Source organism: Myotis myotis, unplaced genomic scaffold, assembly GCF_014108235.1.
Source record: "Myotis myotis isolate mMyoMyo1 unplaced genomic scaffold, mMyoMyo1.p scaffold_m19_p_6, whole genome shotgun sequence".
In the NCBI taxonomy this organism is placed as follows: domain Eukaryota; kingdom Metazoa; phylum Chordata; class Mammalia; order Chiroptera; family Vespertilionidae; genus Myotis; species Myotis myotis.
This window is the reverse complement of record NW_023416368.1, coordinates 28,127,801-28,154,522: the sequence shown is the minus strand read 5'-3', so window position 1 is coordinate 28,154,522 and position 26,722 is coordinate 28,127,801. Positions and strand designations below refer to the sequence as shown.

The following is a 26,722-nucleotide window of genomic DNA, read 5'->3' as shown; positions in this document are numbered from 1 at the left end:
GGCATGCTTATTGACAAAGAAAGTGTCAATAATTATCAAAGTATGACCTGGGGCCCAAAGAAAAGTGAACAATGTAGATTACTCTCTTTGGGATATATAATCATTAGTCTCATGATTCACCCCCATAATCTGAATAACTCACCACTGTTAAGATACTTGAGAAGAAACAATGCAATTAAAGATGATGGTAATGTATTGCGGAAAAATAAAATGAGTAGTATAATTTTTAAATCACAATCATTTAATTGGCAGTAGACACTTGGAAACTAAGGAAAATAGAGTATCTTGCTTCTTGCCATACTTCTATTTTGTAAAGACCACCAATCTCCTTGATATCTATCAATTACTTTGGGAAGAAGATGATAAAGATAAGATAGAAGAAAGTGAAGCATAGGATAAAACTAAAAGCTATGAGATTTATTAATTTTATAAGTAACAAGAAAAGAAACTAGAGTGGAATAACCATACAAATTGTCATTTTAAGAATTTACGAATTACACCATCTGCCACCACCAACACTATTTAATTTGTATTACTTCCTATATATTATTTTATTTTGCCCTCAGTTCTACTAAGGTAAGCAGGGAATATGTTGTTATGACCATTTTATGGCAATGAAAACTAAAAGCACGACTATGTCAATACATATGTTCAGCAAGGTACGTCTGCTCTCTGACGAGTAAAACCCACTTAATTTGGATGAGTACAGTTCACATTCAAAGAAATGACAACAAGGCCGAAGATATAGTAAACATTTAAAATGTTATATCCTTGTAAAATGGGAAGAAAAGTACCTGCATCAGGACACAGTGGAATTGTATTCTAGGCGGCTCCGATTTGGAGCTGATTTAGTAACCACTACTGCAGTTCTGCGGCCGAGACGCGGGGTGCCGCTGTCGGCTAGAGCTGAGCGAAGTGTCGGCTCTTGAAAAAGGAATCGCCATCAGACCGAGGAATCGGAAGAACTGTGCACTCTCCGGCTCTCGGCAGAGAAGCTAGCGATCAGAGAGTTTGTCTGCCAAGACAAATCAAGGAATCACTCTTGCTCAGAGAATTCTTGGGATTATTTAGGGATCGATCGCTGCTCCTCGGAATCAGTAAGGAAAACGCTCAGAAAGCGGGATGGGAAACCGCTGGGGACCGCAGGACCAGGCTGGGCGGAGGCGAATGCCCTTTCTCCTCCTGTTGCCTTTGTTCTGCCCGGCGCTCGCCGAGCATATTCGCTATACGATTCCCGAGGGGCTGGCCAGGGGCTCGCTGGTGGGGAACCTCGCCAAGGATCTGGGGCTTGGTGTGCGAGATTTGCCTACTCAGAACCTGCGGGTTAGTGCCAAGAAGAAATTCTTTACAGTGAACACAGAGAACGGGGACTTACTTGTGGACGACCGTATAGACCGAGAGCAGATTTGTGGCAAGAAGTCAACGTGCGTTCTGGAATTCGAAATGGTTGCTGAAAAGCCTTTGAACTTTTTTCATATAGCCGTGGTGATTCAGGATGTCAACGACAACCCACCGACCTTCAGCCAAAATATCACTGAACTGGAAATCAGTGAACTGGCCCTAACTGGGGCCACCTTTGCCTTGGAATCTGCACAAGACGCTGATGTAGGGGTCAATTCCCTGCAGCAGTACTACCTCAGCCCCAACCCACACTTCTCTTTGACCCAGAAAGAGAACCCTGATGGCACTACATACCCAGAACTGGTACTGAAGGCTCCCCTGGACAGGGAAGAGCAGTCCTGCCACCACCTGGTCCTCACCGCTGTGGATGGGGGTGAGCCTGCCAGAAGCTGCACCACCCAGATCAGGGTTATTGTAGCAGATGCAAATGATAACCCCCCAGTGTTCACCCAGGACACCTACAGGGTCAGTGTTCCAGAGAACCTGCCAGTTGGCTCCTCTGTGCTAAGTGTGATGGCCACTGACTTGGATGAAGGCATCAATGCCGAGATCACCTACGCTTTCATCAACATTGGTAAGGCAGTGAGACAGCTGTTCAAGCTGAACAGTCAAACAGGGGAAGTCTCCACTGGTGGCGGACTGGACTTTGAAGAGAGAGAGCGCTACACAATTGGGGTAGAAGCAAAGGATGGTGGACGTCACACAGCACATTGTAAAATACAGATAGATATTTTGGATGAAAATGATAATGCTCCTGAGATAACCCTGGATTCTGAATCTAAACATATACAAGAAGATGTAGAGCTGGGGACTGTTGTTGCCCTGATCAAAACACATGATCTGGATTCTGGCTTTAATGGGGAAATCCTATGCCAACTAAATGGAAACTCCCCATTTAAAATAGTTCAAGATACAAAAAATACATACAAGTTGGTGACAGATGGAGCCCTAGATCGAGAGCAGACTACGGAATACAACATCACCATCACAGCCACCGACAAGGGCAAGCCTCCCCTCTCCTCCAAAACAAGTGTCACGTTAAACATCGATGATGTCAACGACAATGCTCCTGTTTTCCACCAGGCCTCTTATCTGGTCCGCGTGGCAGAAAACAACCCACCGGGTGCCTCCATAGCGCAGGTCAGCGCCTCCGACCCCGACCTGGGACCCAACGGCCAGGTGTCCTACTCCATCGTGGCCAGCGACCTGGAGCCACGGGCGCTGTCGTCCTACGTGTCCGTGAGCGCGCACAGCGGGGTGGTGTTCGCGCAGCGCGCCTTCGACCACGAGCAGCTGCGCGCCTTTGAGCTGACGCTGCAGGCCCGCGACCAGGGCTCGCCCGCGCTCAGCGCCAACGTGAGCCTGCGCGTGCTGGTGGGCGACCGCAACGACAACGCGCCCAGGGTGCTGTACCCGGCGCTGGGGCCCGACGGCTCTGCGCTCTTCGACACGGTGCCGCGCGCCGCGCAGCCGGGCTACCTGGTCACCAAGGTGGTGGCGGTGGACCCGGACTCGGGACACAATGCCTGGCTGTCCTACCACGTGCTGCAGGCCAGCGAGCCCGGACTCTTCAGCCTGGGGCTGCGCACGGGCGAGGTGCGCACGGCCAGACCTTTAGGCGACAGGGAATCGGCCCGCCAGCGCCTGTTGGTGGCCGTGCGCGACAGTGGACAGCCACCTCTCTCAGCCACCGCTACGCTGCACCTGGTCTTTGCTGATAACCTGCAGGATGTACTGCCAGACTTCGGTGACCAACCAGCATCCTCTGACCCCCAGGCTGAGCTGCAGTTCTATCTGGTGGTGGCCTTGACCTTGATCTCCGTGCTCTTCCTACTGGCGGTGATTCTGGCGGTCGCCCTGACCCTGCGACGCTCCTCCAGCCCCGCTGCCTGGAGTTGCTTTCAGACAGGTGGTGTCTGCTCCAAGGCTGGACCTGGGGTTTTCCCCAACTACTGCGACGGGACTCTGCCCTATTCCTACAATTTATGCGCTGCCTCACACTGCTCCAAGACTGAGTTTAAATTTGTCAATATAAATCCTGAAAATGCTCCACCACAAGATCTTCTATGTAATGAAGCCTCTTGGTTTGAGAGTACCCGTAATGATAATCCCCAAATGACATCTGATTCAGTCAAGTTGCAACAGGTGAGTTACTTCAAAACTCTCTCCTCCTGTAAGTATAATTAGGTTTCAATTCGTAATTTTAGAGGTAAAAAGTACACCGGCTAAACATATCTTGATTTTGTGTTTTATTGATTTGGAGGGCATACAATGAGGGTGTTGGAAATTCTTTATTTATCTGTGTTGCAATTGTTCTTTCATACAAAGTCACCTTGTGATGGTCTTGAAATTTTTGTTAATCCTAAAACAATATATCCTGAAACATTTTTAATACATTTGTACCTCACACACTCATTGTGAGACACATTAGCTATATATAATTAAACATAAATGCAGACAATTAAGTGTTTTTCTTAGTTTCAATGCAGTCAATCCTAAATTGTGGTTTATATAAACCCTATACCCTATAATATATAATATTTTTCATTGTAGCCCATATATTTTCACTTCGTTTGCATGTTTTAAAAAGTATACACAGATATTGGCTAAATTAGGGCTTAATTTACATTTTAATTTAAAATAGATAATGAAAAATTTTAAATGACAACACTTAACTGTCACTAGGTGAATTGGTTCAAATATGTTTGTGGTTGTTGGTTCCCTTATTTAAAATGGGACAAATATAAATTGCGGGGGGGTGTGATAATTAAAGATTTACAGAAAAGTGTAATCTTTCTGTTCTCCAAGGCCATAAGAGATATCACAACAAAAATGAATGGTAAATTCCAGGGAGCATTTAAAATTATTAAAATAGGTTCTTTTATTTTTCCAAATGCTTCTCACTCTTGGGGAGAGAAATTTTATGAGTGCTATCTATGCAGATTTAGCTGAATTCAGATCTTCTCTATGATCTTTTCACAAATACGATGCAGTATTAAGTTAGGACTCTAAGCGTCGCTGTTCACTAACCCGGGTAAGGAAAGCAATGAGAACTCCAGTTATATCCTCCAAGCACAAAGCAGATCAGATACAAAAGCTCTGCAGCTGCGCAAAAATTCTGACCTAAAACGCCTCGCATCGGAACTCTGCTTGTTTATGGATCTTGAACTTTAATTCTGAGAAGCCTAAGAACAGAGAGAACCTGTTCCGCCTACGCATCACTCCAGGGAAGTCCATAAGGAGCCAGTAATGGCGGCTCTGCAAAGGCGCTGGCACCACAGCCGGTTTGTCCTGCTTTATATGCTCCTGGGGACGCTGTGGGGGGCCGGGGTCCCGGCTGGACCAATCCGTTACTCCATTCCTGAGGAACTGGACAAAGGCTCCTTCGTGGGCAACATCGCCAAAGATCTGCGGCTGGAGCCCCAGGAGCTGGCGGAGCGCGGAGCCCGAATTGTCTCCAGAGGTAGGACGCAGCTTTTTGCTCTGAATACTCAAAGAGGCAGCTTGGTCACCGCGGGCAGGATAGACAGGGAGGAGCTCTGCGCTCAGAGTCCGCGATGTTTGGTGAGTTTTAATATCCTTATTGAGGACAAACTAAAGCTTTATCCCATAGAGGTGGAAATAGTGGACATTAATGACAATACACCCCAATTCTTAAGGGAAGAATTGGAAGTGAAAATTCTTGAAAACGCAGTCCCATCCTCTCGTTTTCCACTAGTGGAGGTCTCTGACCCGGATGTGGGAGTGAACTCTCTTCAGGGCTTCAAGCTCAGCGGGAGTAGTCACTTCTCAGTGGACGTGTCAAGTGAAACCGATGGGCCCAAATACCCGGAGCTGGTGCTGGAGCACGCTCTGGATCGGGAGGGAGAGTCTATTCACCACTTGGTTCTTACTGCCATGGATGGAGGTGACCCTGTCCGTTCAGGCATTGCGAGAATTCTGGTAACTGTCCTAGATGCAAATGATAATCCTCCAGTGTTTACTCGGCCTGTCTACCTTGTGAGTGTTCCTGAAAATCTGCCAATAGGTACACCACTGTTGTCAGTAAATGCCACCGACCAGGATGAAGGGATCCACGCAGAAGTAACATATTCCTTTGTGAGAATAACAGAAAAGATCTCAAAGATTTTCTGCTTGAATGTTTTCACTGGAGAAATATCAATTTCTGCAAATCTAGACTATGAGGATTCCAGCTTTTATGAGTTGGAGGTTGAAGCTCGGGATCAGCCAGGTCTACAAGGCAGAGCAAAAGTCTTAATAACTGTTTTAGATGTGAATGATAATGTACCAGAAGTAGTAGTCACATCTGGAGGCAAGTCAGTTGTGGAAAGTACTCCTCCAGGAACAGTAATTGCTCTTCTTCAAGTATATGACCGTGACTCTGGACTGAATGGCCTGGTAACATGTTCTATCTCAAAAAGTCTGCCATTTGAGCTAGAAAAGTCAGTAGACAATTATTATCAATTAGTGACCAATACAGTTCTAGATCGAGAACAGGTATCCCTGTACAATATTACTGTGACAGCCACAGACAAAGGGGTGCCACCTCTGTCTACAGAAACCTTGATCTCTCTACATGTGTCAGACACCAACGACAACCCACCTTCCTTTCCCCACTCCGCCTACTCTGTCTATGTCCCTGAGAACAACCCCAGAGGTGCTTCCATCTTCACTGTGACTGCACACGACCCTGACAGTGACGAGAATGCCAGAGTCACTTACTCCCTGGATGAAGACACCATCCAGGGTGTGCCTCTATCCTCCTATGTCTCCATCAACTCTGACACTGGTGTCCTGTATGCATTGCACTCCTTCGACTATGAGCAGTTCCGTGACTTGCAATTGAGAGTGACTGCACATGACAGCGGGGACCCACCGCTCAGCAGCAACGTGTCCCTGAGTCTGTTTGTGCTGGACCAGAATGACAACGCACCCGAAATACTGTACCCTGCCATCCCCACCGACGGGTCCACTGGTGTGGAGCTGGCACCCCGCTCTGCAGAACCCGGATACCTGGTGACCAAGGTGGTGGCAGTGGACAGAGACTCAGGCCAGAACGCCTGGCTGTCCTACCGCCTGCTCAAGGCCAGCGAGCCAGGACTCTTCGTGGTGGGGCTGCACACGGGCGAGGTGCGCACTGCGCGGGCCCTGTTGGACAGAGATTCGCTCAAGCAGAGCCTGGTGGTGGCAGTTCAGGACCATGGCCAGCTCCCTCTCTCGGCCACTGTCACGCTCACTGTGGCGGTGGCTGACAGCATCCCAGATGTTCTGGCTGACCTGGGCAGCCTGGAGGTCCCTCATGACTCCGAAGCCTCAGGCCTCACTCTGTACCTGGTGGTGGCAGTGGCTGTGGTTTCCTGCGTCTTTCTCGCCTTTGTCATCATCCTGCTGGCACTCAGGCTCAGGCGCTGGCACACATCCCGCTATCTGCAGGGTTCTGGAGGTGGGTTGGTGGGCGTACCTGCCTCGCACTTTATGGACGTGGACGGGGTACGGGCTTTCCTGCAGACCTATTCCCATGAGGTCTCCCTCACTGCTGACTCTCGGAAGAGTCACCTAATCTTCCCCCAGCCCAACTATGCAGACACACTCATCAGCCAGGAGAGCTGTGAGAAAAGCGATCCTCTTTTGCTTCAGGAAGACTCAGGTTTTTGTAAAGAGGAAGGCTCCCTTGTTCAGGTGAGATTATTGCTTTTATTGGTTTTATTTGAACAGAAAATTTAAAAATTCTATTTGATCAGAGCTTAATCTTTTTAGTATTTTGGAGAGAATCATATAATTTTTATAACATTTTTTCTTTGTTAATAGAGCTCTATCTTAGTTTTCTCAAATTTTACCAAAATAATCTTAATAATGTATGCCCTGGATTTTCTTTTACTTTTCTCCTCTTGGCAAGCTCTTTGTGCCTTTGGTTACATACATCTCATTTCTTAGATATTTCTTTTCCATTATGTGACATTTCTGAGATTCTTGTTCTAATGTGAAAACTAAATTGCAGGTTTTTAAAAAGAAGCTCAACTTCTTGGTTTCCCCTCCCCCAGTTTTAATTAATAGCGAGTATTTTCTGAAATTATGGAGATCTGTGAGAGATTTCCCCCCCTTACTACTTAGTAATAAAAAATTATTTATATAAAAGATTAAAGTAATTAAGAAGACCAGATCTTTGGTATTTGAAGACCTGAATATCCTTGGAGCTATCTGAATATCCTTGGAACTACCTGAATATATTTGGAACTATCTGTTTTTCATCTTGGGCCAGTCACAATATCAATAGTCCTCAAAGTAAAAATTAAATTAAAAAGACTTATGTACCTCACAGAAAATATGGGGAAATATTTAAAAATGAAAATGGAGGATGGGAGATATCTGTAATACTATCAACAATAAAAATTATATTTAAATAAATGAATAAATGAAAATTAGCCTTGGCGGGTCAGTTGGTTGGAACATCGTTCCCATAGCCAACGCTCTGGGTTCAATCCCTGGTCAGGACACATACAAGAATCAACCAATGAATGCATAAATAAGTGGAACAACAAATCCATGTTTCTCTCTCTTCCCTTCCTCTCTCTCTAAATAATTTTTAAGAGAGAGTGAATGTTAAAATATGCTCATAGTGTCACAGGATACAACTCTAAAAATAGAGGAGTGACTAATGAATGGGAGAATAAAGACTTAATAATGTTCAACTAAGAATTTAAATAATTAGCAAATGTAACCTAGATAAAATAAGGCTCTGTCATGTAGGAACACTGTTCAAATATTTAAGGAACAAAGGGTTGTCATTTAAAAGAATAATTAGTCTAATTCACTGTGGCCCAAAGATGTGACTGAAACTATGGCTTGATGAGTAGGAAAAAGAAAAGCAGCCTGGCCAGTGTGGTTGAGCAACAACCTATGAAACAGGAGATCACAGTTTGATTCCCCATCAGGGCACATATTGGGGTTGAGAGTTGCAGGCTCTATCCCCAGCAGAAGGCAGCCAATCAGTGATTCCCCCTCATCATTGATGTTTCTATCTCTCTCTCCCTCTTCCTTCCTCTTTGAAATGAATAAAAATACATATTAAAAAAAGAAAAGTTTTGAGATGTCAAAGTTGTTTTATGAGAAAATGGACTGCTAAGGAATTAGGAGGTTCTATTATTGGCACTTTTAAAAAGTACCTAAGTTAATGGCCATGGAATTAATAGAATACTGAGGATAATATATTTTGATAAGTTGTTGAACTACATGATAGTCAAGTTCTGTTCCAGTTCTGAGCTGGACTAGTCTATGATCTGATAAAGAATAGATTGATTACTTATGCATCTAAAACAAACAATTGCACAAGTAAAATAAACAATTGAAAAGATACTTTGATAATGAATGAGAATTTCTTTTGTAACCTGAAATTTTCAGTCTTCATAAAAACTGATTGAGTTGATGTCTTTAAATTAGCTGCTAAGGGTATAATACATGCTTTTCTAAATCAGTATTGTGGTAATTATACTTCAGCAACTGTAGAATTATTTATTTCAAGATCCCAAATGTATATGACTAACCAAGAGATTTCAGTCAGACACACTTTCAAAGCTGATTTGCGTAGGCATTTTTAATATAATTCTTTGATGGTTTTAATCAGAATTTAATAGTAAATAACAATTTTATTTCCCTTGAATCTTTGGTATTGATCAAGGTAGTCAGATGGTATCTTTTACGAATACACTCTGTAAATGTTAGATATTTTATTACATCACCAATTCTGGATAATTTAAACTACATCTTGAACCTTCATTGTTATAAGCTCATTAAGTGGTTTTATGAATAGTAGTACAATGGTTTATTTTATTCTCTTCTCTGCTCACTAACTGGGATAGTAGAATGGTCTATTTTTATTTACTTATGAGAGATAGATAGATAGATAGTTTGTTTTTTGCACTTATTTATGCATTAATTGGTTGATTCTTATATGTGCCCTGACCAGGGATTGAACTTGCAACTTTGGTGTATTGGGAGGATGCTCTAACCAACTGAGCTACTCAACCAGGGCAGTATCTGGTTTATTTTATTCTCTTATCTGAGTCACCTGTGACCATTTCATTTAAATAAAATATTTTACTGACAGAAAAATTATCAGATTATACTCTCACAATAATAATTCATTCATGTGAACTGATCAAGTGTTCAATCCTGGCAACCATGGAATTTGCTAAGTTCTGACTAAATAATGCTCTTTGACCTACACACCATGTACATTATTATGAATAAGATAGTCTGAGATTTTGAGTATGCACTAAATTTTGAAGCTTCAAGAAAAATGTACCAAACCATTGGGCTATTTTATTATCTGTGAAAAACGCCAGTTTCTGATCAAACTTCTGTTGAAGTGGCAGTTATCAAAGGGGAAGCAGTAAAATCTTCGAATCATTGGAAAATACCTATATCTTTGCCTGGAAATGACAACCTAAACAGAAGTCCAAACAAATGGTTCTTCAATTTTTTAAAAGTTTCATAAAGAAAGGGGAGAAGATAACTCAATGCCTGGGAAGTCAAGTAGACTTTCCATATAATTTTTTTTTAAATATATTTTATTGATTTCTTACAGAGAGGAAGGGAGAGAGACAGAGAGTTAGAAACATCGATGAGAGAGAATCATCAATCAGCTGCCCCCTGCACATCTCCTACTGGGGATATGCCTGCAACCCAGGTACATGCCCTTGACCGGAATCGAACCTGGGACCTCTCAGTCCGCAGGCCGATGCTCTATCCACTGAGCCAAACCGGTTTCGGCTCCATATAATTTTTAATGCAAGTAAACAAATGAAGGTCAAGATTCTGCCCCAAAACTAAATCAATAATAACATACTCCCTTTAAAACTAAAGAATTATTTTGACTTTTACACTGTAGGCTTATGTTATATTTAAACATATTGTGGTACTCTAGTATACATTCTTAATATTTAATTTTATGTTGTAAAATAACTTAGAAAACTTGATACTAGAGATGATACAGCCATTTAATTTCTAAAGTATGCTTTATTTTCAGAGTATGTGTATAATCTCATTTGTCTAGACATTATTTATTTAACTCCAAAGAAGGTGCCCAGAAGTAAAGTTAATTAAGACTTTGATGAAATAGTAGAATAAGAGACAAATATGAGATGACACTGTGAGTTTTGAAATATCAGATTTAAAAAAATCACGGCATTGGAAGCCATAATATCCAGACATGAAAGTTGTGTTTGCACATGTCTGCAAGTACTCATGATTTTTTATGACCATATGCTTTGCTTACATGAGCAAGAAGTTCAAAATTACTACTAAACAAAAAGTGTTTAACTCCTGTTTTTGAAATTAATCTGTAATACTCATATTGGTTCCTTTGAACAAAAGTTCTTTTATCTGCTTGGTAAAAACAAACATGACTGAGTTATTTTTCATAAATTGAAACAGCATTTCATTCAAAGTATTACCTATATTTTGGAGCAATGCCATCAGAGAACACCAACTCAGCTAAGCATTTTTGATGTTACCCCTAGTTCCTCCTCCTGGTCTTGCTAGCTACTACCATGGGGGCTTAAGATAATTTACAAAGCAAGGCTTTGTCTTGCTAGATCTTCGTTCCAAAACTGGTTACTTTCTTTTCTCCTGAACTATGTGGAAGGGACTGTGTTTTATTTCTACCAGCTCAGTGTAACCTCAGATCCATCAAGAATTGCGTTTTGTTTCATTAACATAGGTAGAGAAATGAAAACCTCTAAGGATCCTTTCAGGACAGTCCTGCATGCATGCTCAAAGGCTCTCTGTCTAGAGACCGACCTTTCTTTAACTATTCTGGAATAGGGTAGGATGATTATTTGAATTGCATAATGAAAAGAAGCAGTCAAGCTAACACACATTTTCTTATGAATCCACAACCAATAGAACCTCTGCTTACTTTGGCCTTCTGTCCCAAATAAGTTGTTTCTATAACTGATTGTTGCTGCTTAGCTTCTCTTCTCTAATGGTACTTTTTGAGCATAAAGCATCGGTTAAGGCCAACAATTATTCCTCTTTTTTTCTCAGAAGAAAGGGAGTGAGGATATCAATATTTCGACACAGGTTCTACTACTACATAGTCCAAGACAAAGGCAATTCCCTCTAATTTTTAAAATCATTAAGATGAAGGTATTGGACTAAACCATCTCCAAAGTTTAATCAAATCAAAAGCTTTATTAACCTACCTCTTCATAATTTAAAGACAAATTTGACTCTCTGAGTTTTACATGGTGGTGTCTAGTGCATAGTATGTGTTCAATAGTATTTAATTAATTTAAATTTGTTTTGCTTAGCTGGCATAGCTCAGTGGAACCAGGAGGTCACAGTTCAATTCCCAGTGCGGGCACATACCAGGATTGTGGGCTTGATTCCCAGTGTGGGGCAGGCAGGAGGCAGCCAGCCAATGATTCTCTCTCATCATTGGTGTTTCTATCTCTCTCTCCCTCTACCTTCCTCTCTTAAATCAATAAAAATATTAAAACATAAAAAAATAAAATAAAATCAGTAAAAATATATCCTCCGGTGAGGATTAAAGAGCAAAAAAATTCTTTTAAAAAATAAAATAAATTTGTTTTACTCTAATGTAAACAGTTTCTATACAACATATTTCTTATGTATACACACACCTTTTGAAAACAAATCATTTTTTTCACCTGCAATGGCTGATTTTCTCTATGTGCAATAAATAAAGTGTGAGGCAGTATCCAAGAGTCATTTCAAAGTTGAAAAGCAAACCAAGGAATTTTCAAAAATCATTAGGGACTAATAAACACTCATCCATGAACATTGTTGTATCAATTCACAGTTTCTTAAAATTCATGTTTTTGGATTAAAGAAATATAAAGGGAAGAATTTTGAAGGCTAAAACAAGTTTTCTGAAAAAGCAATTATTTTGCCTTCAATGTGGTGCAGTAACATAGTAAGGACTCTGAGCGCCGCTGTTCACCAACCAGGAGAAAGATCCGCCGGAACTACCGAGCTTTTACAGGACAACGAAACGCCAGATTGAGACAAACGCTTTTCCAAGGGACATCAAACTCAGACCCATATTCTCCTGGATTTGGGGCTCCTTTTCCGAATACAGAGCGTTCCAGGAAGCATCCGGAAACACAACAGGAGGTAGCCCAGGGTCTAATGATCTGCAGGACAATGGCGGCTCCGGAGAGGGGCCGGAATTACAGAGGATTCATCCTGCTCTCCATCCTCCTGGGAACCCGGAGCGAAGCTTGGGCAGGACACATTCTCTATTCCGTGCCGGAGGAGACAGACAAAGGGTCTTTTGTGGGTAATATCGCCAAGAATCTGGGGCTGGAGGCCCAGGAGCTGGCGGAGCGCGGAGTCCGCATCGTCTCCAGAGGTAGGACGCAGCTTTTCGCTCTGAATAAGAGAACTGGCAGCTTGGTCACGGCGGGCAGGATAGACCGGGAGGAGCTCTGCGCTCAGAGCGCGCGGTGTCTGGTGAGTTTTAACATCCTGATAGAAGATAAAATGAATCTTTACCCTATAGAAGTGGAAATAATGGATGTTAATGACAATGCTCCTAGGTTCTTGACGGAAGAAATGAATGTAAAAATAATGGAGAATACAGCCCCTGGGGTGCGGTTTCCGTTAAAAGAGGCTAGGGATCCGGATGTGGGCACGAACTCCCTCCAGAGCTACCAGCTCAGCCCCAATCGCCACTTCTCCCTGCTTGTGCAAACTGGAGAGGATGGAACTAAATATCCGGAGTTAGTGCTGGAGCGGGTGCTGGACCGGGAGGAGGAGGCGATTCACCACCTCCTCCTCACAGCCTCTGATGGTGGTGACCCACGCTTATCTGGCACCGCCCGCATCCAAGTGGCAGTGGTGGATGTGAATGATCATGCGCCAGTCTTCTCTTTGCCTCAGTACGAAGTCACTGTCCCTGAGAATGTGCCAGTGGGCACAAGACTGCTCACAGTAAATGCTATCGACCTCGATGAGGGAGTCAATGGGGAAGTGACATACTCTTTTTGGAAAATAACTCCAAAAATTCTACAGATATTCCAACTGAACTCCCACACAGGAGAACTATCAACTTTAGAAAGCCTAGATTATGAAGAATCCAGCTACTATGAAATGGAAGTTCAGGCTCAGGATGGTCCTGGTAGTATGACAAGAGCTAAAGTACGGGTCACCATTTTAGATGTGAATGACAATGCCCCAGAAGTGACTATAACATCTGTAAGCAGCTCAATCCCTGAAGATACTCCCCCTGGAACAGTAATTGCTCTTTTCTACTTTCAAGACCGAGATTCCGGAAAGAATGGTGAGGTGACCTGCACTATTTCAAAAAATCTACCTTTCAAGTTAGAAAGATCAATAGACAATTATTATAGATTGGTGACAGCAAAAAACCTAGACCGAGAAATACTCTCTGTGTACAACATCACACTGAAAACCACAGATGGTGGAACCCCGCCCTTGTCCACAGAAACTCACATCTCCATAAAGGTGTCAGACACCAATGACAACCCACCTTCCTTTCCCCACTCCGCCTACTCTGTCTATGTCCCTGAGAACAACCCCAGAGGTGCTTCCATCTTCACTGTGACTGCACACGACCCTGACAGTGACGAGAATGCCAGAGTCACTTACTCCCTGGATGAAGACACCATCCAGGGTGTGCCTCTATCCTCCTATGTCTCCATCAACTCTGACACTGGTGTCCTGTATGCATTGCACTCCTTCGACTATGAGCAGTTCCGTGACTTGCAATTGAGAGTGACTGCACATGACAGCGGGGACCCACCGCTCAGCAGCAACGTGTCCCTGAGTCTGTTTGTGCTGGACCAGAATGACAATGCACCCGAAATACTGTACCCTGCCATCCCCACCGACGGGTCCACTGGTGTGGAGCTGGCACCCCGCTCTGCAGAACCCGGATACCTGGTGACCAAGGTGGTGGCAGTGGACAGAGACTCAGGCCAGAACGCCTGGCTGTCCTACCGCCTGCTCAAGGCCAGCGAGCCAGGACTCTTCGTGGTGGGGCTGCACACGGGTGAGGTGCGCACTGCGCGGGCCCTGTTGGACAGAGATTCGCTCAAGCAGAGCCTGGTGGTGGCAGTTCAGGACCATGGCCAGCTCCCTCTCTCGGCCACTGTCACGCTCACTGTGGCGGTGGCTGACAGCATCCCAGATGTTCTGGCTGACCTGGGCAGCCTGGAGGTCCCTCACGACTCTGAAGCCCCAGGCCTCACTCTGTACCTGGTGGTGGCAGTGGCTGTGGTTTCCTGCGTCTTTCTCGCCTTTGTTATCATCCTGCTGGCACTCAGACTGAGGCGCTGGTCCACATCGCGCATGCTCCAAGCTTCAGGGGGCGGGTTCGCTGGGGTGCCAGCTTCACACTTTGTGGGTGTGGACGGGGTGCAGGCTTTCCTGCAGACCTATTCCCAGGAGGTCTCCCTCACCGCGGACTCAGGAAAGAGTCACCTGATCTTCCCCCAGCCCAACTATGCAGACACGCTCATCAGTGACGACAGCTGTGAGAAAAAAGATCCCTTTTTAGCACCCATAGATTTTCATGAATGTAAGGATGAAGCTCAAAGTATTCAGGTGAGTACAATCATTCATTTAGCTTTATATTCTTGAGGAATTATACTTTGTGTAAATATCTTTATTGCTTTGTGAAGGCAGTATTTTGAAGATGTGGTAAAAAAAAAAACACTTTAAAAAGTTAAAGCATGTTAAGTGGTTTATTCTAGTGGTGATATTTTAACATGGAGCACTTATTAACATAAGATTTGGTATCATTTCTATAGGGGATGCCATGGATGAGATTATGAATAAGTGGACTATCACATTTGTATACCTTCCACCTATTTTCCATTTGATGTTCTTAGTCCATGTAGTTTATCAAGGAGAATGAAGGGACTGCTCAGGATTCTCTTTAGGTCAGATGTACAAAAGGCTCTTGCAGATTGTTTCGGTCTGAATTTTTTTCTGTGTCTGGCTTCTGCCCCCATGTACCTCAACTTGATGACCTAGAAAAATCTCACTTGCTTCCTGACCTATTTAAAGCATACGGGTCTATTAAAGTTGAGTCCTGGTGGAAGGTTGGGAAAATGCCTGAAGAAAAAAAATGTGTGTTTCAAGCTTCACTATAGCAATCTGTGTTTCAATCATTTTTATATCAATGATAAGCATGGAGCCCACTGCCACACTGAAGGTCGTTGTTCAAAAACAATAAAATATGACGTCAAATAAAATGTCTTTTCAAGTATTGTAAGTGGCATTTGTGAAATAGGCAGTTACATGTTTCACCACAAAATTCCTTTGTGCAGTTTTAGTGGTACAGCCATGTGAAGTGTGACTGTGGGCTCTCCAAGTAGGATCCTGGGGATGCTGGCTTTATGAAACAAACATCTCACATACTCAAGTCCTAGACCAGTAGTTGGACTTTACTTATTGGGTCTGCTCAAAAATTCAGTCAGAAATAATGTAATCTGGGACTAACTACTTTTATAGTCTAAGTTAGTGGCTTTCAACCTTTTTCATCTCATGGCACACATAACTAGTTACCAAAATTATGTGGCACACTGAAAACTATATTTTTTGCTGACCTGACAAAATATAGGTATAACTTTGACTCATTTGCACTGGCTGCCTATAGTAGTGTTGGCTGTTGTCATTTTTTATTTGACAATCCAAGGGAAAAGAGGTCAGTTCCCCTGACTAAATAATCAGGTGTTGCATGTTTTAAAAATTCTGAGGCACACCAGTGTGCCTACCTGAGCACACTGGTTGAAAATTGCTGCTCTAAGTATAAAATTTCAGTACAGTTCAATCTGTCAATTGATTAGCATCTGGAAGGGGTTGATGACAAGGTAATCTTGTTTGCGGCAACCTTTTGAGTGTTAATTTAAACAGTTTTTCTGGTAGAGTGTTGTGTTTGCTGATATTTTCCATATAAAGAAAATGTGAAATACTGTGAGTATATTTTACATATTTTGCAGTGTTCAGATGTATAGTCACTTGTGGAACAGTCAATGTTACTAATGTTCTGTGAAGCAGAAATATGGTTATCAGGCATATTGAAAAAGAAAATTACCCTATCCAATTTATTAGATGCTTAACATTTTTTAAACAAAGGGGAGAAATTGTCGCTAAACTCATGAGCTACTGCAAATAAACTTTCTTGGAACTATCTTTACTTGAAGTCATCATGGGATGTTATATAAGTACAGAAGTGAGAACTATGACTCAGGGTAATAGACCATAGTTAGTCACTTTGTGTTGCAAGGTAAAATATTATTCCCCTGATAACTTTGAGGAGTGATGTTACATTTCATAACTAGGAAAATAATTGTGTAATGGGACGGAGAGGGATAGGCTAACTCCTTTCTGGCTACATTATGTCATTGACTGAGATACTAGAATTTAAAATCAGGTAATATTACTATAAATAAATCACGGAAACAATTTTGGAAGAAGAGAGGTATGTGGAGGTAAGTATAAATTGTGCCCTTTTAAAGATAATTACTGATGCTCTCTGGAAAAAAATTTGAAGGGAATGAACATGGAGATACCCAAAATGTAAAAACAAGGAGAAAAGAAACAAAGGAAGAAACATAGAACTTTATCCAATGTATTGCTAACTAATAAGTATTCAAAATTACTGTACTCCGAGATCGTTTGACCACGTCAGTTATAGCCATCTTTCTGTTACTAGTGTGGATTTGAAGATTGGGGAATAATTATGTTAACAAACAGAGTTTATATATTCAATCTATGTGATTTCCTTAAAACTTTGAAATGGGATAATGATACAAATTAAACATTGATAAATACATAGACATAAAAATTGTCCAGTCCAGCGCACGATTATACTTACTGTAGTTCCTTAGCCTGAAGCAGCAGAGGCTGCAGTTTCATAGTGCGGACTCTGGGCGCCGCTGTTGGCCAGAGTGGAGAGCTGGGCGCTGGTGATCGCCTCGCGCAGCCGCAGCTCGCTTTCCTCCGCTCACTCGCTAGAGCTGGCCTTTCCACCGCTCCCTCCCCTGGAAAAGAAGAAACCCTGACCCCCACGCAGGAACTAAAGGCTGTTCGGGGCTCTGGACATCCGCGACACAGACGTTACTGGTCATCCGGCGTCTTCAGGCCGGTGAGCCCGCTGAGGGGAGCAGAGGGATGGGGAGCGGCGCTGGGGACAGGGGCTGGGCTGAGCGGCGGCCGGTGCTCTTTCCCTTCCTGCTGTCTTTGTTCTGCCCGGCGCTCTCGGAGCCGCTGCGCTACCGGATTCCCGAGGAAATGCCCGAGGGCTCGGTGGTGGGGAACCTCGCCAAGGACCTGGGACTCAGTGTCCGCGAGTTACCGACTCGAAAACTGCGCGTCAGCTCTGAGAAGCCTTACTTCACTGTGAGCGCAGAGCGCGGGGACTTACTTGTGAGCGGCAGGCTGGACCGGGAGCAGATATGCGGGAAGAAGCCAGTGTGTGCTCTGGAATTTGAGGCTGTTGCTGAAAAGCCACTGAACTTTTACCACGTGAACGTGGAGATCGAGGATATTAATGACCACCCTCCCAAATTCATGCAAAACTCCTTTGAGCTGCAAATAAGTGAGTCCACAAAGCCCGAGGCACGATTTATCTTAGGATCTGCCCATGATGCAGATATTGGTACCAACTCATTACAGAATTATCAGCTCAGTCCCAATGATCATTTCTTACTCGTGAATAAGGAGAAAGTAGATGGTAGCAAATACCCGGAGCTAGTATTGAAGATGCCTTTAGATCGGGAGGAGCAGAAGTCCTACCACTTGACCTTGACTGCCTTGGACGGCGGGGATCCACCCCTAAGCAGCACTGCTCAGATACAAGTCCTAGTGACTGATGCCAATGATAACCCTCCAGTGTTCAGCCAAGAGTTATACAGGGTGGGCCTTCCGGAGAACGTGTTCCCAGGCACCACTGTGCTTAGAGTGATGGCCACCGACCAGGATGAGGGGGTCAATGCCGAGATCACCTTCTCTTTCACTGAAGCAGGCCAGACCACCCAGTTTGACCTGAATTCTACTACTGGGGAAATTACTACTCGAAATACACTAGATTTTGAGGAAGTCAAGGAATATTCCATAGTTTTGGAAGCAAGGGATGGTGGAGGAATGATTGCCCAATGTACCGTGGAGATACAAGTCCTAGACGTAAATGATAATATCCCAGAAGTGATATTTCAATCTCTCACAGATGTTATTATGGAGAACACCAAGCTAGGAACATACATTGCTTTACTTAAAGTCCGTGACAAGGATTCGGGGGACAATGGAGAAGTTACTTGTAAATTAGAAGGTGAGGTTCCATTTAAATTGCTAACTTATTCGAGAAACACGTATAAATTAGTGACAGACGGAGTTCTAGACCGTGAGCAGACCCCAGAGTACAATGTGACCATCACAGCCACCGACAGGGGCAAGCCGCCCCTCTCCTCCAGCACCACCATCACCCTGCACGTCACTGACGTCAACGACAACGCCCCGGTTTTCCAGCAGCCAGCCTACCTGGTCCACGTGCCAGAAAACAACCCGCCCGGGGCCTCCATCGCGCAGGTCAGCGCCTCCGACCCCGACCTGGGACCCAACGGCCAGGTGTCCTACTCCATCGTGGCCAGCGACCTGGAGCCACGGGCGCTGTCGTCCTACGTGTCCGTGAGCGCGCACAGCGGGGTGGTGTTCGCGCAGCGCGCCTTCGACCACGAGCAGCTGCGCGCCTTTGAGCTGACGCTGCAGGCCCGCGACCAGGGCTCGCCCGCGCTCAGCGCCAACGTGAGCCTGCGCGTGCTGGTGGGCGACCGCAACGACAACGCGCCCCGGGTGCTGTACCCGGCGCTGGGGCCCGACGGCTCTGCGCTCTTCGACACGGTGCCGCGCGCCGCGCAGCCGGGCTACCTGGTCACCAAGGTGGTGGCGGTGGACGCGGACTCGGGACACAATGCCTGGCTGTCCTACCACGTGCTGCAGGCCAGCGAGCCCGGGCTCTTCAGCCTGGGGCTGCGCACGGGCGAGGTGCGCACGGCCAGACCTTTGGGCGACAGGGACGCGGCCCGCCAGCGCCTCCTGGTGGCCGTGCGGGACGGGGGACAGCCACCCCTTTCAGCCACCGCCACGCTGCTCCTGGTCTTTGCTGACAGCCTACAAGAGGCGCTGCCAGACCTGAGCGAAAGTCCTAAGCCCTCTGACCCCCAGGCTGAGCTGCAGTTCTATCTGGTGGTGGCCTTGGCCTTGATCTCAGTGCTCTTCCTCCTCGCGGTGATTCTGGCGGTCGCCCTGCGGCTTCGACGCCCCTCCAGCCCCACCACCTGGGGCTGCTTTCAGCCTGGTCTCTGTGTCAAGTCTGGACCTGTGGCTCCCCCCAACTACAGTGAAGGGACTTTACCTTATTCCTACAACCTGTGCGTGGCCCAAGCTGGAAAGACAGAGTTTAATTTTCTAAAATGTAATGAGCAGTTGAGTTCAGGACAAGACATACTTTGTGGTGATTCAGCTGGGGCCTTATTTCCGCTTTGTAGTTCCAGTGAGTCGACTTCCCAGCCGGTGAGTTTCCTTTACGCATAACCTGCTTCCTTTGGCCTACCCAGTTCTCCATGTTCACAGGGAAACATACAGTTTCAAATCTAAAGGTTGTCTTCGGAAAGTTGTAGCTAGTCAAAAAACTGTCATACCATTCTTCAAGGGAGGTTCCAGTAGAAGCAGTTATGCGTCTTTTAGGGATATCTTTCCAGGCTCAGATTTAGGAAGGATTGAGGGTGTGGGTTTATCTACAAAGGAAAACATTATACAAGGCAATGGGTTCTCTTGTAAAAGCTTGAGATTTTCACCTAAATTTTTCTTTCTATCACTTAATTCATGATTTTTCTTCAGCCTTGCCATACTATAAATGTAAAAGTAGGTAGTCATTTAAATAAGCCTTTAAAGCAATGGTTCTCAACCTTCTGGCCCTTTAAATACAGTTCCTCATGTTGTGACTCAACCACAAAATTATTTTCGTTGCTACTTCATAACTGTAATGTTGCTACTATTATGAATCGTAATATAAATATCTGATATGCAGGATGGTCTTAGGCGACCCCTGTGAAAGGGTCGTTCGCCCGCCAAACGGGTCGCGACCCACAGGTTGAGAACTGCTACTTTAAAGCAAAAAAAAAAAAAAAAAAGAGGGTAAAATTAGATATTTTTCTTAACTGATTTAACTGTTATGGTTTTCATACTAATCCAATGTTTTGTCTCTATTTGCTTCCCCTTTTGCTTCAAAAGCACCTAGAAACCTGGGGTTTTGTTTTGTTTTGTTGTAGATGGACCCATTGTAACTCCATACAATGTACTAGTGTGTGTGTGTGTGTGTAAAAATCTTTTGACTTGTAGTAGGTCCATTATGCTCATCAGAAGATAAAAGTATGTTCTTCCTGCCTGCTTTTCAGGATTAATTTGTATTGAAGCTCATTCTATAGACTCTTCCATCCAAGAAAAGATCATTTTTTTAACTTTCTTTTTTTTTTTTGCAACCTTAAACTAATAAAGCTAGACCTCTCCTAGTTATTCTACTATCTCTAGGAAAAATGTAGAGTTGAATTCTTAAAATTTTAGATAAAATTGGTTACCTGGTATGTAAACAAGTATATACTCAAGATGATAACACATCGTTTCAGCCTTTTGCCAGATCTCCCTTAGCAACTGCTTCAATTAATGGCCATTTTACAAAGCATTGAGGAGACATTTGTTTGTATTGGCTCTTTTTTATAATTATGTGTGTTCCTTGCTTTTTGTGGTTCTTTTGACCAAAATACCCATAAAAGTAAAAGTAATTTTAGAGCCCTAGCTAGTTTTGCTCAGTGGATAGAGCGTTGGCCTGCAGACTGAAGGGTCCTGGGTTCGATTCTGGCCAAGGGCACATGCCCAGGTTGTGGGCTCGATTCCCCAGTAGGGGGAGTGCAGGAGGCAGCAGATCAATGATTCTCATCATTGATGTTTCTATCTCTCTCTCCCTCTCCCTTCCTCTCTGAAATGAATAAAGAAATATATTTTTAAAAGGTAATTTTAGAATATATGTCTACTTTAAGAATTTAATTGTCTGCTTTAAATACTCTCTCATTGGTGAAAAATGGGATGGACATTTACTTTTTATTGTAAATTCATTTGTGCCTTTCAAGTGTTTTCAAATAGAAAAAGTATAAATAATTTAAATAAAGAAGCAAATCAGTATAACCTCTGATAAAACTTGAAAGTACAACTTAAACTGTTAGCATTTTACAATATTAATTTGAAACATTATCAATGTGTAATTTAAAATGGCATTTAAAAAAGAAAATTAAGCCCTAACCAGTTTGGCTCAGTGGATAGAGCATCAGCCTGCGGACTCAAGGGTCCCAAGTTCGATTCCGGTTAAGGGCATGTACCTTGGTTGCGGGCACATCCACAGTAGGGAGTGTGCAGGAGGCAGCTGATCGATGTTTCTAACTCTCTATCCCTCTCCCTTCCTCTTTGTAAAAAATAATCAATAAAATATATTTAAAAGAAAAATAAAAAAGAAAATTAAGAAGCAAATACCTACAAAAATCTTACTATAATGATTAATTAGTTTAAACAAAATAAAACAACTTCTGAGTTAATCATCTCAATAGGTCTATTTTAGTCTGAGTGAATTAATTGCCAGTGACAACTGGAGCTTCTACTTATTTGATAATAGATATTGACGACATTTATAATAAACCTTAAAGCATAATAAATAAAATTTAATCATTTCTTTTTTAAAAAGTAAATGTCTTCCAGAAATAGGAGTAATTTAATGTGACGCTCACCCATAAATCTGATCATTTTATACTTTGTAAGACTTAAAACCTACTTCATCCCACACTTCTTGGAAATTACTTTTAAAATAAAATTCAGGGCCAAATTAAATAAATGCAAAGCAAACTATAGAAAGCAAGAAGTATTTTCCCCCTCTGTAATCTAGCAAACAGTATTACAATTTTAAGTGGGTGCAGTAACTGTTTAGGGCTCTAAGCGCCGCTGTTCACCTAACTTGGAGATGAATGTAACCAAAAGCCATCGGATACTCTGGGCTCTCACCTCACTGAGACCTGCAAATCCCACAAATCAACTGCAGGGCTGCAGCGAAACTCCGTCCTACATTTGGGACAATCTGGCTTTCCGAGGGGGTCTCCGAGCCTGCAGCATAAAGGTGAACAAGACACTTATGCCCAATGAAGATTCCGAGTGGATTCCATAGCGAAAGAACAATGGCCGCTCCAAAGAATGACGGAGGACGCAGGGAGCTGATCCTGCTGTGCGCGCTCCTGAGTTCGCTGTGGGAGACTGGGAGGGGACAGATGCACTACTCCGTGCCAGAAGAGAGCGACAAAGGATCCTTCGTGGGTAACATCTCCAAGGACCTGGGGCTGGAGTCTCAAGAGCTGGCGAAGCACGGAGTCCGCATCGTCTCCAGAGGTAGGACGCAGCTTTTTGCTCTAAACCAGAGAAGCGGCAGCTTGGTCACCGCGGGCAGGATAGACAGGGAGGAGCTCTGCGCTCAGAGCCCTCGGTGTCTGGTAAATATCAACATCCTCGTTGAGGACAGAGGAAAACTTTTTGGGGTAGAAATAGAAATCACTGATATCAATGACAATAATCCGAAGTTCCAGGCCGAAAATCTGGAAGTAAAAATTAATGAAATTGCGGCGCCTGGCACACGCTATCCACTCCCAGAGGCTGTTGACCCGGATGTGGGCTTGAACTCCCTGCAGAGCTACCAGCTCAGCCCCAATCGCCATTTCTCCCTGGATGTGCGAACTGGAGACGACGGAACTTTAAACCCTGAGCTGGTGCTGGAGCGCGCCTTGGACCGAGAGGAAGAGGCTGCTCACCACCTGGTCCTCATCGCCTCTGATGGAGGCGTGCCTCCTCGCTCCAGCACAGTGCACATCCTAGTGATAGTGTTGGATATGAATGACAATGCCCCGGTGTTTGCTCAACCTATTTACCAAGTGACAGTCCCAGAGAACGTGCCCCCTGGCACCCAGCTGCTTACTGTAAGAGCTAGCGACCCGGATGAGGGAACCAACGGAGAAGTGGCATATAAATTCTGGAAAATCAGTGAGAAACAATCTCCATTATTTCAGCTCAACGATAAAACTGGGGAACTATCAACAGCAAAGAGTCTAGATTATGAAGAATGTGCATTTTATGAAATGGAAATACAAGCTGAAGATGTGGGAGCTCTCATGGGGAGGGCCAAAGTGCTCATTTCGGTGGAAGACATAAATGACAATAGACCGGAAGTGATTGTTACATCTTTGTTTAGCCCAGTCTTGGAAAATACTCTTCCTGGAACAGTAATTGCCTTCTTGAATGTGCATGACCGGGACTCCGGGAAGAATGGTCAAGTTGTTTGTTACATAGATGATAATTTACCTTTTCAATTAGAAAAATCAATAGATAATTATTATAGATTAGTGACGTGGAAATATTTGGACCGAGAAAAGATCTCCATGTACAATATCACAGTGATGGCCTCAGATCTAGGAACCCCGCCTTTATCTACTGAAACTCATATCTCCCTGCATGTGGCAGACACCAATGACAATCCACCCACTTTTCCTCATGCCTCCTACTCAGCCTATATCCCGGAGAACAACCCTAGAGGAGCTTCCATCTTCTCTGTGATTGCCCATGACCCTGACAGTGGCAAGAACGCCCAAGTCACTTATTCTCTGACTGAGGACACCATCATGGGGGCACCTCTCTCTTCTTATGTCTCCATCAACTCTGACACCGGTGTGCTGTACGCAATTTGTTCCTTCGACTATGAGCAGATCCGAGACCTACAGCTACTGGTGACTGCCAGGGACAGCGGGGACACTCCACTCAGCAGCAATGTTTCACTGAGTCTGTTCATTCTGGACCAGAATGACAACACACCTGAAATTCTCTACCCCTCACTCCCCAATGATGGTTCCACTGGTGTGGAGCTTGCACCCCGCTCTGCAGAGCCCGGCTACCTGGTGACCAAGGTGGTGGCAGTGGACAGAGACTCAGGTCAGAATGCCTGGCTGTCCTACCGCCTGCTCAAGGCCAGTGAGCCAGGGCTCTTCATGGTGGGACTTCACACAGGTGAGGTGCGCACTGCAAGAGCCCTGCTGGACAGAGACATGCTCAGGCAGAGCCTGGTGGTGGTGGTCCAGGACCATGGCCAGCCCCCCCTCTCCACCACTGTAACACTCACTGTGGCTGTGGCAGACAGTATCCCAGAGGTCCTGGCTGGCCTGGATGACATGAAGAACCCTGACAACTCTGAAGACTCAGATCTCACATTGTACCTGGTGGTGGCTGTGGCCATTATCTCCTGTGTCTTCCTTGCTTTTGTGGTTGTTCTGCTGGCGCTCAGACTATGGCGATGGCATAAGTCTCGTTCGTTTCAGGCTTCAGGCAGAGGGTTGGTGGGCTTGCCTGCCTCAAGCTTTCTGGGTGTGGAAGGAGTACAGGCATTCCTTCAGACCTATTCCCATGAGGTCTCCCTCACTGCAGACTCAGGGAAGAGTCACCTGATCTTCCCTCAGCCCAACTATGCACATACACTCATCAGCCATGAGAGCTGTGAGAAAAATGGTTCCTTGTTAACACCCATAGATTTTCACGAAGGTAAGGACGAAGCTACTTCGGCTCAGGTGAGTTTAATTTTTGTTTACATTATTTCTCAGAGGCATTACATTCTTTATAAATCTATGTGTTTTGAAACATGTATTATGCAGAAAGTTTAAAATAGTTTTAAGGTGTACCCTAAATATGGGGGTCATTTTAGTGGTGGTACTACAACATTGAGCTCTAATTATCATAGTTTGTTTTATTTGCTTTCCCAAGGATTGGACATGATTGTTTAAATGTGAACTCTCAACCTTTTAAAGCCTTCCATATTTTACTGTAATTATAATTATCACTTATCACTCATTCACTTAAGAAGTAGTTGCCCAACCACAGAAGTTAAGTTTGTTTTCTATTTAGGAATACATATATTCCTAAATTAGGACTGAGAGAAAATTATTGAGACTCCTAAATCCTTGAATTATCTTAGTAGAAATAAAATACATCACAGAATTTTAGCATGTGTTTAAGGTTTGAACCTAAAACTAAGCTCTGAAAGATTCCTTCTTTTTAAATCTCTTTTCTGAACCCTGTGTCTGCATTAGTACCCTTCAAAACTTTAAGGCTTCTTATATTTCCAAATATAAACACTTTTTAAATGGTGGATCCTGGTTGTAGGTTTGACTCTCCCTAAATGTTGAATTTGTGTGTCAATGTTCACCCAGGCTCACACAAATGGAGACATGGAATCTAAAGTCCAAAATAGACATTGCTCCTCCCCCTAAAAAACAAAACAACAAACTCAAGCCTGAAATAAAATGTCATTTAAACCGTTGAAAGAGACTTTTGTAAAATACAGCATCCCATGTTTCAGTAGAGTTCTAATGAATTGCTTTGATGGTGCAGCCATGTGAAATGTGTACTCATGGTAAGAGAGTTTGAGAATGTTAGTTTAAAGAACAGAAGTTTCATGGGCACAAATTCTAAACAAGTTAATCAACTGAAAATGATTCCATCCGGACTATGGGTATGGCTTCTATATTCCTTGTTATAGCATTTTAATGAAGCTAACCCCTGACTTGTCATCAGGAGTAAGTAGAAAATACAATAAAATATTTGTCAGTAATAAAAAAGACATTTCCCGCCCTAGACGGCGTGGCTCAGTGGATAGAGAGCTTGCCTAGGGACTGAAGAGTTGCGGGTTCAATTCTGGTCAAGGGCATATGCCTGGGTTGCGGGCTCGATCCCCAGTAGGGGGCGTGCAGGAGGCAACTGATCAATGATTCTCTTTCATCATCGATGTTTCTCTCTCTCTCCTTCTCCCTTCCTCTCTGAAATATATATATATTTCCCAAGGATAGTGCAGTGTTCCCTCCTATTTTGCATATACAGTGGGTGGGAGTTAACTTTATATTTTCTGTAGTGTTTGGATGCACAGTCATTTGAGGGGACAACTATATTTTTGGTACTTTAAAATTTTAAAAAGTATGTGGAAAGTTGTCCTGATAAAAAAGAAAATTCTTTCTCTTGGTAAAAACATTCACTAATTGTCAAAAAATTAAAATGAAGTAAAAAAATAGAATAAATGTCTCTATATTCAGTAAATGTATTTAAGTAAACTTACCATGAGCTCAGCTCCTTCCATTTCAAAGTCATTACTTCAGTACAACATAGGTACATAGATAAGGAAGTAATGCAGTCTACTGTGATATCCCTTTGT

General features: G+C 43.8%; 1 protein-coding gene across 9 annotated transcripts in view; it reads left to right on the top strand.

Moving 5' to 3' along the window:
• LOC118657761 (protocadherin gamma-C4) overlaps positions 1-26,722 on the top strand; it is a 143,298-nt gene that overhangs the window by 23,397 nt on the left and 93,179 nt on the right. The window contains exon 1 of one of the 9 annotated variants that reach the window (XM_036312290.1): positions 930-3,546. The exons of 4 other annotated variants lie outside the window; for them this stretch is intronic. In XM_036312290.1, coding sequence (XP_036168183.1) covers positions 1,123-3,546 — 2,424 coding nt within the window. In that variant the 5' untranslated portion in view covers positions 930-1,122. Of the gene's footprint in view, positions 1-929; positions 3,547-4,332; positions 7,081-12,121; positions 14,992-17,303; positions 19,963-22,147; positions 25,089-26,722 lie in introns of those variants that run through there. 4 more of the 9 variants (XM_036312285.1, XM_036312282.1, XM_036312298.1 and 1 more) reach the window with 4 other exon arrangements.